The 14808-nt window shown below is 38.1% G+C and overlaps 1 protein-coding gene across 1 annotated transcript; it reads left to right on the top strand.

Moving 5' to 3' along the window:
- Positions 1-2088: 2088 nt before the first annotated feature.
- Positions 2089-10659, top strand: diras1a (DIRAS family, GTP-binding RAS-like 1a). Its single transcript, XM_055183663.2, has 2 exons — positions 2089-2351; positions 8939-10659. Exon 2 carries the CDS (start codon positions 8994-8996, stop codon positions 9579-9581), a length of 588 nt encoding a protein of 195 aa, XP_055039638.1. The 5' UTR covers positions 2089-2351; positions 8939-8993; the 3' UTR covers positions 9582-10659.
- The last annotated feature ends 4149 nt before the right edge of the window (positions 10660-14808 follow it).

Consider the following 14808-nt stretch of genomic DNA (forward strand, 5'->3'; position numbering starts at 1 on the left):
TCTCTCTCTCCCTCTCCCACACCAACCACACATAGTGTTTCCTTTTCAGTCTTTGTTTTATAAAAACACGCAGGTTTATTGGAAATAATCAGTATAATGCGCTTCCCAATGGGTAATATGCTGCCGCAATGGGGTCATTATACGGAAATGTCAATTTTTCTGTCCCTAGCCTTTACCGAAATATTACAATTGAAAAAAACTTTAGGGTTACAATTTTTTGTATTTTTAAATGAAACAATATGTTATTTGAACAATTACACCTCATTGAGCCATCAGTGTAGCAGTATTTGATTTTTATTAATTAATTAAAATTCCAAGCACCACAGAAGTGCTCGTCCCCACAGTCATGTACAGAGGGAAAATGCTTTATTTTGAGATCAAAAACAGTGTTTTCTTCATTTTAAAATACATTATGTGTCCATAACTATCAAATATATAATTTAAATTACATTAAAAAACAAAATGCTAAATAAATATTATTAAATATATAATGAAAGTGGTCCTCTGGAGTTGTGTGAAAAAGCTCTTATTTTTTTATAAAAATCACACTGATGACATCACTTGACTTCCTTCTTTCAATTGATCTATGAAGAGAATGGTTAGTCCACTGTCTCTTTTCAGTTATCAGAAATCTTCTCATTTATCTCATGATTTCATATGAAGCTTTTAGTTTAAGTCACTGGTATGAACTCCTTTATTGTTTGGGAATTGCGAAAAAAAAAAAGAATACAAATGGATTAAACTACTTAATTTAGTGAGTATACAATGATTGACAACATATGGGTTGATACTTTGCAGCAGTAATTTTATAAAATGCAATTTTCATGAAAATTGTCACTTGTGTTACTGTCACTGGTGTTACCTTCCTTATGGGTGACACCAGTAAAGATTAGTAACACCAGTAACTCGTGATTTGTTGTGTTACTGGTGTTACTGTGTTTTTTTTTCTTTCACATTAAATAAAATCTTTCACATGTGACATAATTATATTTTTAAATGCATTGAATTCTGCTACACTTATAGAATTAAGCTTTAAAGCTGAAAAAATTAAAAAATAAAATAAAAAAGAAGTAAGGTAACACCAGTGAAAAAAATATGGTTTATGCAGTCTTTATGTACATGCACACGAAAAATAAAAAATCATTAAGCTGTCATTTATGTGTACTCATAAAGTCAAAGAGTAATCTAATAATGTGGTCTAAGTTTAAATGTTAGAAAAATAAATCAATTTTAAGACATCTTGACATACCAAAAGTGGACGTTTCTGTAGAATGACCCTAAATATATAATATTGCCTAATGCCTATAACAATAGCCTAATACATGTATTGGGATTTTGGTTTGGAGGATAGAACTGATTAAAATATTTTAATTGAAATTTTGTTAATTAGCAGCATATATAATAAATGAAGTGTAAAAAATGTGCGTTACTGAGATGCCATCTTATATGACCCGGGTCTTCACAGTGTTTTAATGGTTTTATGTAAGATTTCAAATTGAGTATTTTGTCGATTTGTGTGAAAACCATTGGAGGGAGACAAAGACTAGTTTACCAAAGAACAAAAGCGGTCATGATGACGCAAAGATGTACACACATTACAGTTAAGGTGTGTCTGTACAAATCTGTTGTTGAGGGATCTAAATAAATCAGACAGCTTATTTTTCACATCATTGTTTATTTTAATAGTCTACTATTTCATGTTTTATCCTAACAGTATTTTACTCTGATTAAATGTCGGTTTTACGCGATTGTTGGAGAAGACAGAAATGTAATCTGATCTGAAAACCAGATGAAGCTGCTTTTGTAGGCCAACACTTTCACATGTGTCCTGCATACCTCTTGTATCATAACCTGTCTGTTTATTTCTCATATTTTATAAATATATATAGCTATCAAAAATAAACTATATGTGTCTTTTATTGGCTAACCATGTTTCCGTCCAGTATGTTAAACCTTAGGCGCACACACAGCACACAATAATGTTTTCGTTTAATATCATGCTCCTATCAGTATCGGAAAAATGATGATGGTGTTGATGGAGTGTGTTTAAACGGTGTTGAGCAGGTGGGGTTTGTGTCGTGTAACGGGACACAGGACGCGGGGGTGAGCGGCACATCTTGCGCTTGTGTGCGTCACAGAGGACGTGGTAGGATAGCTGGAGCGCGCGCGCCCGCCCGCCCGAAGAGCAATAAACAGCATTTCATCGACATCGCTCGATATACGCCATGCAAATAATACGAGAAAATGAAACGGGACTGGAACGTGAGACATTTGTCGTGTATCTGACCTCCTAATGCTTCCTATAAATATATAAATAACAAGGATTGGGACGTTGCAAACACAGGCGCAAGGTAAGAAAAAATATTTTTATAAGCTAACTGTTTTGATTTTATGAAACGTTTAGATAAATGTGTATCGATGCGCTCGAATGTTTTTGTCGCGCGTCCTTGCGCAAATTCGCGTGACGGAGCGCAGTAGCATCTTTTCGGCGCGCGGCGTATGATGGAAAGGCAGCGGCATGCCGAGAAACGCAATGAGTTTAGGAAGCATTTGCATTTTGTTATTCGTCGCCTGTGTGTCTGGATGCCAAACCAACGATTATGGACGCAGCAAAAACCTTTCACGCTCCGTTCAATGCGATCACGTAAAAGGATTTAACCCAGGATGATGCATCTATTGTCACATAATGTCGACATATGTGACTGCAAATTCAGTATTAAGAAAGAGAAAAATCATTTTATTTAATGCATGGCTTATGTGCATTCAAGTTGCATGGCCTATGCTGTGCTTTATGAGAGAAAATATCAGATGGAGCCCAAATACAGCTTATATTAACATTACGCATTACATTAAAGGCAGTATAAACAGCAAATGCAATTGATTCATAGAACAGATCTGAATTCCTTCAGAGCTTCAGTGACTCCACAATCCATAGACACATGAGATGTTTGGACGTTTACATGTTGAAACCTTACAGGCCACCCCTGGGACATAAAAAGCCTTACATTTGAAATAAATAAATATATATGTTTTTTTAATCTAAATAAAATAAAATACAAGTTACATTAGTGTGTGTTCTTCTGTAGTTTTTGTAATTCCTGAACCAAACTGCTGATGTTTAAGAGATTACATATATCCTGTAGTAATCTTTCATCACTATAAATAGTTTTTCACATCAGTGAATGAAAAGGCTGCGATGACGTACATTAAACCCACTGTTTGTCAGCTGGTTACTAAGGTAACTGAACTGACAGAAAAAATGATATGTCTATAATCCCACCCATCCAACATTAGATGTCGGTTTTATAGCCCAGCCGCTTTACAGTACATGCCCCCGAGGTCTGTTACCACAGTAACTCCCAGACTTCCAAAAAAGACGCACAACAGAGACCCCGGAGTCACACAGGGAGACACATGGAGAGTCTTTGATACATGCTTAGGTGTTCAAAGGCCTGATGTATCTACTGACATCACGCAAGCTGTTACAAACCAGCAGAGACCACTTTGATGCCGTGTGAAAAAGATGAACGTTATGTAGCCAAGTAATACTTGATCAAATGCAATACACCAAGAGAGGCACAGTCATTTTACTACTGTAAAAGTGGCACCTAAAACCAGGTTAAGCGTGGTAAGCATGGTAAAATTGGTGTAATGCATGAGTAGTGCATTGGCTTGAGACAACAGTGAGATGGTAATGCACCAATGTTAAAAAACTAAATTCATTAATGTTAATAATCGGAGTAAAACATCTGTAAAATAAGAAAACCTATAGGCTGTGTTTATTGCATTTATCTACACTTGATATTGAGTTTTCATTAGTTTTAGAAAATCATTTAAAGTTGTGTTTAAAAGGACAATGCAATAAAATGTTGATAAATGCAATCTTCATCAACAGTGCCATTAAATGGGACTCATTTTATCTGAATGTAGAGACAGAATTATTATTATTCATTATTAATGATTCATTCAATTATTCATAAAGCAATGAACTTTACATTCCTGTATCTAGTGGTTTATTTACAATGAAAAAAAATGGTGGTGTACTACATGCAATGTTGTTTTGTGTCTGCAGAGAGGACAAAATGTACAACCAGAAAGCCCACCTTGTCCAACTATTTATCATCATCTGGCATTTATCATTCATAAATCCATCCTAAAGCTGTCAGACAGCGTGTCACATATTCCCTCACGCCCCTATCCTTTTTATTCAGCGGATGGGATTCGCTAAACCTGTCTATAAATAAAAGTAAAATGGTGGAATATGAAATGCTTGACATACTGTATTTGAAAGGACAGTCTGTAGGAAGTCTGTTCATTACTGGTGATTCACAAGCACCGCCTAATTTTCCTTTGGGGTTGTTGTAGATGTGCGCCCCACGGAGGATTTTTAAGCTCTTAAACACTGACAGGTGTTAATCACATCGGTCTGTGTAACATGATCCATCATCTGAAAATTAGTCATAAACCTCTGCTGAGCGAGTCAGGAAGTGACCACCGTGTCTGAATGCTGCAAGAAATCCGTGCCAGAAATATCCGGTGCGATCTTGCTTCCCACAGGAGGCCGAGTCCATCGGCTGCTTCGCAGCAAGATAAATGAGTCATTAATAGATGACCTTGATGCTGATGGCAAAAAATACCATCCTTTACAAGGCACACAGGCTCATATATACAGTATACAAACGCACACATATGGAATATGCTGACTCTATACTCTTGGAGATTAATTCTGTGTGTGACAAAGAACAATGTAAGACAACCTTGTTGCCAGTGGTGCAATGTGGTATATACTTTATATATCAATGTCAAGAACTCGTCCGGGTTTTATTTCACACAAAAAAAACAGTAAAGTATTAATAAAATATAATAGTATTTATAGGCACAGTTGGTAATTTTTGCCACTAGAGGTCGACATACAAAAGCAAAATCGCAGCTTGATGACGGTATGAAGAAGCGTGGAAGGATGGGAAGTATGGATGCATCAAAATTTCGTCCAGCGAAAATCTTTGCTGAAAACGGTGTTCTTGTTTTTTGTCCGAACGAAGAAAACAACTGAAAATATAAAGCGAAAATGTGCCACTATCCCAGCGCAACACAGTAAAGAGCGATCGTGACAGCTGTGTGTGCAAATACTTAAAGGACAAGTTCGGTATTTTACACTTCAAGCCCTGTTTTCAGATTGTTTGTGATGAAATAGAATGGTTTTGACTGAAATTTGGACATTTGATCCTGGTCCGAATTTTCGGGTGTTTGTTCTATCACCTCCCACCTCTAAAATGGCTGTATAGGTGCACTGAAACAATCCTTCCTAAAATGCATTAAAGCCGCTCTATGCAATTCGGCGTTTTTGTCAAACAGCGACCCCTAGAGTGCTGTCTTTTAGCTCAGGCCAACGAGTAAAAACCTGACCGAGTGGGACTCTTGTCCGGTTCCTAACGCAGTCAGATTCTCTTTTCCTTTTCCTACTCACTTCTGAACACGCTTTCTTAACTTTTAAATCGTTTAACCTCACGTCTCAAATTCGCGCGTGCAGTTGTTGTTATAGGCTTGATCGACTTCATGCAGCGCTGCAAGAACCGACAGCCGGATGACGCCAAAGTGCCATCTCGGATCATTCTCGCGCTACTTTGACGTCATCCGGCGGTCGGTTCTTGCAGCGCCACACAAAGTCGAACAAGCCTAACGTGTGTGACATCGTTGCCGTAAAGCAAGTCGTGATTCTCGCGAGATTTGTTGGGGCGGTTCTCTCAAGCTTGCATTGTTGGTTTTGGTAGCGGCGTCCTCCCCGAGCTTCAACAGGAGGATGATTCGCCTTACTATGACTTTGTTTACCACTGAAATAACTTTGAAGCTGTTATATTAAGGTAAAATAACTGCATAGTGTGTCTTTAAACTTTCGTTTACAAAGACGTGAAACTCACCGAGTGGTCAGGGGTGTTCACTGATATGCTCACACAAAAATCGCTGCAAAAGATGCTTTTCAACAGGTGTTTTAGCATTCGTTGTAAACTTGTGTACCTATTTTTCCAAACGCCTCACAGCCGTATATTCTTCCGTTGAGAGCTTGAATAATAGACACTCCATCCCAGTTGGTGGCAATAATCCGCCTTTGCCAATTGCAAGAATACAAACAACGTTCCAGGCGCGGAGTAACCTCACAGCCGTACCTTACAGCACATCTAATACAAGTCAATGGGGTTGGACAAAAACTACGATAAAACTTGTTGGAAAGCATCTTTTGCAGCGATTTTTGTGTGAGCATATCAGTGAACACCCCTGACCACCCCTGACGTCTTTGTAAAACGAAAGTTTAATGCATTTTAGGAAGGATTGTTTCAGTGCACCTATACAGCCATTGTAAAGGTGGGAGGTGATACAACAAACACCCGAAAATTCTCGGGGCAGCCGCATATGTCAAAATTTCAGTCAAAATTGTTCTATTTCATCATAAACAATCTGAAAACAGAGCTTTAAAGGCAGAGTCCACAATGTTTGAAAGCCAATGGTGATATTTGAAATCACCTAAACAAACACGCCCCTACCCCAATAGAATCTGGACCTTCTGTTGATAGACCCGCCCTACACATACGCAACCCGGCAAGGATGTCGGTTAGTAGACACGCTCCTTACTGCTGATTGGCTACAAGTGTGTTTTGGAAGTTGGCCCGTCTCCTTTTCCAAAGCGTTTTCCAAACATCGTGGACTCCGCCTTTAAGTGTAAAATACCAAACTTGTCCTTTAAAATGATACACATGATGCTCCACTGCCAGTGTTTGGGCTTTAATGTGATCATGTGTGCATTGACTTGAGCCAGTTTTAAAACGCAACAGGCTATCAAATATAGTTGTTAATGTTAATTAGGTCTGTCAGTAACGGATGTTTTCAGTAACTCTGTTATGTGGAAGGTGATGATGTCACTGAAGCTCATTTTAATCCGGTTGACATAAGGCTCGCTGTCATGCTGTGTCTTGCCTGTTGTTTTCATTGATTAAAATGATTGTGTAACCTTAATTAAATGTACGTTTAACACTAATGAGTTTCTGCATTACTTTACTTTTAATATTTGCACATAATAGTTTTAAATTTGATTCCGTTCCATAGAACTAAATTAATTTTTTTATTTTTGGTTTTATTTTCATCCAATTTTAGTGTGTTACTTTCAAACATGTTTGATTATTTTATCGGTTTGTAATAATTGTTTTTTTTTTTGTAATTATTGGTTTATAGTTCAAATTAGATTCATTAAATTAATTAATCTAAAAAGTCACTAATACTTATTTTTTTAAAGGTGCCATTTTATAAGACTTTTTTAAGATGTAAAATAAATCTTTGGTGTCCCCAGAGTACACATGTGAAGTCTCAAAATACCCCACAGATCATTTATTATAACATGTTAAAATTTCCACTTTGAAGGTGTGAGCAAAATATGTAGTTTTTAAAGGAGTAGTCCACTTTAAAGATGAGGTCTTTTGACTTTTTATAGCAGGAAAAAAAAAAATGGTAAGTCAATGGGCCCAATCTTTAAGGGGGTCGCACACCGGCCGCGCAGCTCAGCGTCGTGCCGCGACGAGTCGCGTCTAGGACAACTCGGAGGTATCGTAAACCAGAAGTGCACATTAAATAGCGTGAGCTTCTTCGGATGCCGTCTACTTCAAAATGCAAAATGCATATACGTTAGCAGCCAATGTTAATTGTTAAAGGAATAGTCTACTCATTTTCAATATTAAAATATGTTATTACCTTAACTAAGAATTGTTGATACATCCCTCTATCATCTGTGTGCATGCACGTAAGCGTTGGAGCACGCTGCGACGCTTCGATAGCATTTAGCTTAGCCCCATTCATTCAATGCTACCATTTAGAGATAAAGTTAGAAGTGACCAAACACATCAACGTTTTTCCTATTTAAGACGAGTAGTTATACGAGCAAGTTTGGTGATACAAAATAAAACGTAGCGCTTTTCTAAGCGGATTTAAAAGAGGAACTATATTTTATGGCGTAATAGCACTTTTGGGAGTACTTCGACTCGCCTGAAAAGTCCGCTCCCCTTTTCACTCTCATAATGGAGTCGAAGTACTCCCAAAAGTGCTATTACGCCATAAAATATAGTTCCTCTTTTAAATCCGCTTAGAAAAGCGCAGATTAAGGGGCGGTATTATTGTAATAAGATTCGCTTTCTACATCACAACAGGAGTGAAATCTGAATTAGCTAATTTTTCACATGCTTGCAGAGAATGGTTTACCAAAGCAAAGTTTTTGGGTTGTTCTTTTTCATGTTTTCTAGGTTGATAGAAGCACAATATAGCACTTAAATATGGAAAAAGTCAGATTTTCATGATATGTCATTTAAGTCATTTTCAGCCTATAGTGCATCCAGAATGAATCGAATTTCGGCTCAAAATTTACATTTTGGTGCACCACTAATGGGAAGTGTAGTCCTTCCTTTCACTGCTGACTGGAAATCAATCTGATGGGACTCACAAATCATGTTAATGGATGATGTAATTAAATAAATGTTTTAAAATCATTATAAGTAAACAGATTGGCTTGATAGAAACAACAATGAAGTGGCGTGCTATACGCTATACTACTTCTGCATGTGGCGCTGCAGAGATCAATCGATCCATGGCATCTCGCGAGAGCGACTCAATAGTACTGGTTTTGGATCACAATGATGTCATACGCTCATTAGTCTGCGCACTGCTGCATGAAGTCGAACACGTCTATGATTTCTAAAAATTTACACTAATCAACATTTGAAGTGGATCAAAAAAGTTCATCAAAGTTGTCCTAAGACAAGAATGGGTATCTTTTATAAAAGGTTTCTATCCACTTCAAAAAAGTTGATTAGATTCATACTGGACACTGTGAAATTATTCATGCTGGAAATGTATGCACGTGTATGAGATGTGAACCGTTCTGTGCCTTTCTGTTTTTCAGATCTCAGGGAAAAATTGAGTGTTAATCGCCAGATACCCCGACAAACCCAAGCAGGATGCCAGAGCAGAGCAACGATTACCGGGTGGTGGTGTTTGGAGCAGGGGGCGTGGGCAAAAGCTCCCTGGTTCTGCGCTTCGTAAAGGGCACTTTCAGGGACACCTACATCCCGACCGTGGAGGACACCTACCGGCAGGTGATCAGCTGCGACAAGAGCGTATGCACTCTGGAGATCACCGACACCACCGGCAGCCACCAGTTCCCCGCTATGCAGCGTCTGTCCATTTCCAAGGGTCACGCCTTCATCCTGGTCTACTCCATCACCAGCAGGCAGTCGTTGGAGGAGCTCAAGCCCATCTACCAGCAGGTGTTGGCCATCAAAGGCAACGTGGAGAACATCCCCATCATGCTGGTGGGCAACAAGAGCGACGAGAGTCAGCGAGAGGTGGACACCAAGGAGGGCGAAGCTCAGGCGAACATCTGGAAGTGCGCGTTCATGGAAACGTCAGCCAAGACCAACACCAACGTCAAGGAGCTTTTTCAGGAGCTGCTGAACCTGGACAAGAAGCGCGACATGAGCCTGAACATGCGCTCCAGCAAGCAGAGACGCGCCGACAAGCTGAAGGCCAAGTGCAGCGTGATGTAGGAGGCCGAACTCCGCGTCACCCGATGTGCGACAGACTCCTCGAATATTTGTACATAAGTCCCTCACCTTAACTCTTCACTCCTCTCAGTCTTAATCAGGTATCCTTTAGTGCGCATCCGAACCCCTCGACCGTCTCCTTTACGTATGTTTTGGCTCCTGTAGTGACTCTATGTACAAGACTATACGAGCTGACACATGAAGCAGGGAGGATGGATGTCCCACGAGTATCACACACACACACACACACTCTCTCTACTGCATATTATTGACTTCAAGACAGACCAAATCATCAATGAGGCCATTTTTACGTAAGGCTGTGTCTTTAATGGGACAGTGTCGAAATGCAGATGTCTTGAACTGCTCATCCAAAGATGGGAAAGGCCCGAACGCAGCGGCGACACTATCTGCTCTTCCAAATTACATACTATAGCGGCACAAAAACCTATTATGAATTAGAAAATAATTCGGGACGGAGGACATTCTTAGTTAACCGGCTTGCCAGTGATTAACCTGGAGTTAAGTGCATAATGCATGTCTGACGATATAAAACTACCTTCATATTAAATGTGATTATGATCTTTTCATCCAGAACAGAGCTATATCTTATTAAAGCACAGTGAATAAGTCCTAAATGTGATTATTTATAAAGGTCATTATTTTTTTGTGACGGGGGCGGGGCTTGGGGGAAAGGGCCGTGTGTCGCTGTTTTGTTTTACTGTTTTTCAAGTGTTGATGGCACTGGAAAACCTTAATATATGCATTTCATCATCTAACCGAGAAACATGTATCCTGTATGTGAAATCTATGTGTATGATCAGCACTAATGAAATCCCCTGTACAGACCCTGTTTTTCTGTCGGTGTCTATATTTCCTCTGATGATTTAATGCCATTTGCTTTAGCAATACATGATATAAAAGCACTTTTAGAGAACCTTGAGCACATTCGAAACACAGAGCGTGAACCTTTACGACAGCACTCTGCGTTTACAACTTTACTGCAGATAACAGTGTTTATTCAATAATAAATATTATGTGAGGGACCAGAAAAATAAAGAAGCACAAATGTAATGTAAAACAACGACTGGCTTGTTTTTTATGTGTGCCTTTAGATGTAGGCGAGCACGAGGACTCGTACCGTAAGGTTTTTGGTTATTTTTACAAACTTATAAATATGCTCATATTAAATGAATAGTTTACCTAAATAGGAAAATGTGACTTCCTTTTTTCACATGAACGTCAACAGTCAACTAAAGGTCTACTTCTGTTGGTCATTATAATGATGGAAATGGATGGTCATTGATGAAGAGGAATGTATCTGAAGACAGGACATCTGGTGTAACATCTGTTCAGTGGGTCATCTCTAAAGAGATCAAAGAGAAAGAAACTCAATTAAAGTGCACCTATTTCATTGATAAAAACAGCGTTATTTGGTATAATACAATGTGTTTGTGTGGTTTATGGTAAAAAAAACACATTATTTTCCGCATACCGTACATTTTTGTAGCTCCAGATTTCACTCTCTACTTCAAACGCACGATTTGAAAAGCTCTGTGTCCCAAATTGGATGCCTGAATACATCTGATGTCAGCTGGAAATGTGACGCTCCTTACCATGTTTGAAAGATGTGGTTACTAACAGGAGTTAACTTACGGGCTGTGAGTCTAAGCGGGAGGAATTATGATAATGTCGGTCTTTACTACATCACCAATCCAAGGAAGTAAACTGTTGCCTACAATCTGTGTGTTTGTTGTAGTCCAAGAAAAGAGATTTACGTTGGAGACGACAACTCGCATCATCGTTTATTTTGGGGTTTCTACCTTTTGCATATCGTTAACATGTACTAATACACACTTACACACCAAAGGAAAATTATAGTTGTGAATCGGACCATTGGGGCTCTTTGAAGGATAGTTGTGTGTGCATTGTGGTGTACAAATAACAAGGTCATATGAGACACAGCCATCTTTTAACCGTATACATCCTGGGAACTATATTCTCAGAAGGCGAAGCACTGCTACTTGGGCCGACAGATTAGTGCAACTCTGGCCCTGTCCCAAATGGCACACTCCGGACTTTTGGTCCGCCTCAGAGTCCACACTTTGATGACATCATAGAGTGCAGACTTTAGGGACCCTTGATGCGAGTCCACGTGGGTGCACAGGAGTCGTGTTTTGGGACAGACTCAAGCGTCACCCCGGAAATAGGAAGAGAAGTTGCCCGTCAGTGTGAACTCCTCCCTTCCGTCGCCAGATTGGTCTGATTGCTCCTTTGCAAGGACTTCTAGGTATAATTGTATATACTGTATATATACACTCACGTAAAGGATTGTTAGGAACACATGTTCAATTTCTCATTAATGCAATTATCTAATCAACCAATCACATGGCAGTTGCTTCAATGCATTTGGGGTGTGGTCCTGGTCAAGACAATCTCCTGAACTCCAAACTGAATGTCAGAATGGGAAAGAAAGGTGATTTAAGAAATTTTGAGTGTGGCATGGTTGTTGGTGCCAGACGGGCCGGTCTGAGTATTTCACAATCTGCTCAGGATTTCCACACAAAACCATTTCTTGCCACTCATCTCCACTACAAATAGGAAAAAGAGGCTACAATTTGCACAAGCTCACCAAAATTGGACAGTTGAAGACTGGAAAAAATGTTGGCTGGTCTGATGAGTCTCGATTTCTGTTGAGACATTCAGATGGTAGAGCCAGAATTTGGTGTAAACAGAACGAGAACATGGACCCATCATGCCTTGTTACCACTGTGCAAGCTGGTGGTGGTGGTGTAATGGTGTGGGGGATGTTTTCTTGGCACACTTTAGGCCCCTTAGTGCCAATTGGTCATCATTTAAATGCCACGGCCTACCTGAGCATTGTTTCTGACCATGTCCATATCTTTATGACCACCATGTACTCATCCTCTGATGGCTACTTCCAGCAGGATAATGCACCATGTCACAAAGCTCGAATCATTTTAAATTGGTTTCTTGAACATGACAATAAGTTCACTGTACTAAAATGGCCCCCACAGTCACCAGATCTCAACCCAATAGAGCATGTGGTGGAATGGGAGCTTTGTGTCCTGGATGTGCATCCCATAAATCTCCATCAACTGCAAGATGCTATCCTATCAATATGGGCCAACATTTCTAAAGAATGCTTTCAGCACCTTGTTGAATCAATGCCATGTAGAATTAAGGCAGTTCTGAAGGCGAAAGGGGGTCAAACACAGTAATAGTATGGTGTTCCTAATAATCCTTTAGGTGAGTGTACTATAATCCTGTTTGTCAAGGTAAAAATGTCCGTGTACTGCCCTCTGATGGTGAAGAGAGGAATGAAGCACATTTGAAGTAGAAATTAATGACTAATGAATGATCCAAAAAGGGTAACTGAACAAGTCATCTTGTGTATTTATAAGTCTTGACATTTAATGATTTAATGAATTAATGCACCATAGTTCAAATAAAGCAGAATAAAGGTTGTTTCCTGTACTGTTTTAATGTTCCTGTTTGTCAAAATGCCTGAATAAACAATTTACTCACTCAATTTTTAAATTGTGCTATTTTAAGGAGGATGACAGAAAACCATTGAAAAAAACTTGTTGTCTATGACCTTTAATATGATCCGGTGGAAATTTGTGTCATATTTCAAATAGGCTATAGTTTTTAAAGGATCACTCCAAGATTTAATGGTTAATTCCAGTTTAGATCTAATTTTTGATAATTAAATACAGTGCTTTTATTTCTTTTTCAAATTCAAAGTTTATTGCCTGTGAACGTTTTCTCTTTTGTATTATTGCTTTTCTATAAATAATAATGTAGCCTACCTTCTGAGTCATTGAAATAAATGTTGTTATGAATATAAAAACATAGTGAAGTATTCACTAGTTTCCTGTGCAACCCTGCCATTATTGATTTATGGTTTGTGTAGTTACATCATGATTTGCATAATAATATGATATTTTAAACCTTGTTTTACATAACAAATTTCTTAATGAAACAATGATCTTTATGTTCTTTATGATCAACAATCTATCAGTTCAACATTTTAGGGAAGTTTTCAAAGTGGTGTTAAACAAGTTCAGATTGTGGAAAAAAATGATTCATTCAATTTACTCAATCTTTTTTAAGGTAAGTGGTTGCAATCAATTTATTTAAGCTACATTTAAACAAAAAAGGCCAAACAAAACAAAAAACTTTTGTTTAAATCTAGCTTAAATAAATTGATTGCAACCACTTACCTTAAAAAAATTGTAAATTGAATGAATCATTTTTTTCAGTGTAAATAAATGAACAGACTAATGCATATGATTGTTTATGCATATGATATTGTGTATACAGTATAGGCTAAGAGAACTACAAATGATATCACACTTGTTTACTAGGGACAGTTTAGGTCAAAGATGTCATGGGAAGCCCCGTCCTCAATGGTCCCGCCAGTCTGTGAACAAAGTGCAGTTACTTTGCAAGTATTACTTGTAGATTTGCCATTAAATGATAAATATTACATTGATGTCTACTAGTGTGGTATTATTGTATTCACCTGTTTACCAAACAGCTATTGTACACATGTGATGATATATGTGATGATATAATCATAGTTTGTAGGTTAGGTTTCAGAAACATCTTTAAAAGTAATCAGCGATCTTGGTAATTAAAGTATATGATTTGCGAGCACACATTTGTTTGCTTACCGTGCAAAGCTCTGTCCTTTAGAAATTTGAGTAAAGGTCAGGACCTTTCAACCTTTATTACACTCACACCAAGTGGTCATTTCCAAGGAACAGAGACTCCTTTATTTCCGTGCATAAGTTTTCACATAAAAAATAAATTAACATAGATGATAAAATAATATCATGTATACTATTCAAATGTTTCAATAATGGTAAACTTATCAAAAGTATATGAATAATTGTAGCTATAGGAATTATGTTGCGATTAAAGGCATAAAAAAAGAAAACATTTATGTAATCATCTTCAATAGAGTACAATAAAAAAAATAGATATTTTGTACCATTTTTTATTTTATGAAGGTCGTACCCTGGGATGAATTTTTTTTTTTTTTGAATGGGGCTGTTTTTAACACAATGGTAGGATTGAATATATTTTTGTATCACATCCTTCCTGTAAACCCAACTAAAAAATCTAGAAGCATTTTGAGAAAACTTGTTTAATTCTCTCTCCCGTGAGATCCGAAAACCGCAGTCCTGTAGTTGCTATGTTTGTT

The sequence above is a fragment of the Misgurnus anguillicaudatus genome, chromosome 14 (genome assembly GCF_027580225.2).
Source record: "Misgurnus anguillicaudatus chromosome 14, ASM2758022v2, whole genome shotgun sequence".
Taxonomy (NCBI): domain Eukaryota; kingdom Metazoa; phylum Chordata; class Actinopteri; order Cypriniformes; family Cobitidae; genus Misgurnus; species Misgurnus anguillicaudatus.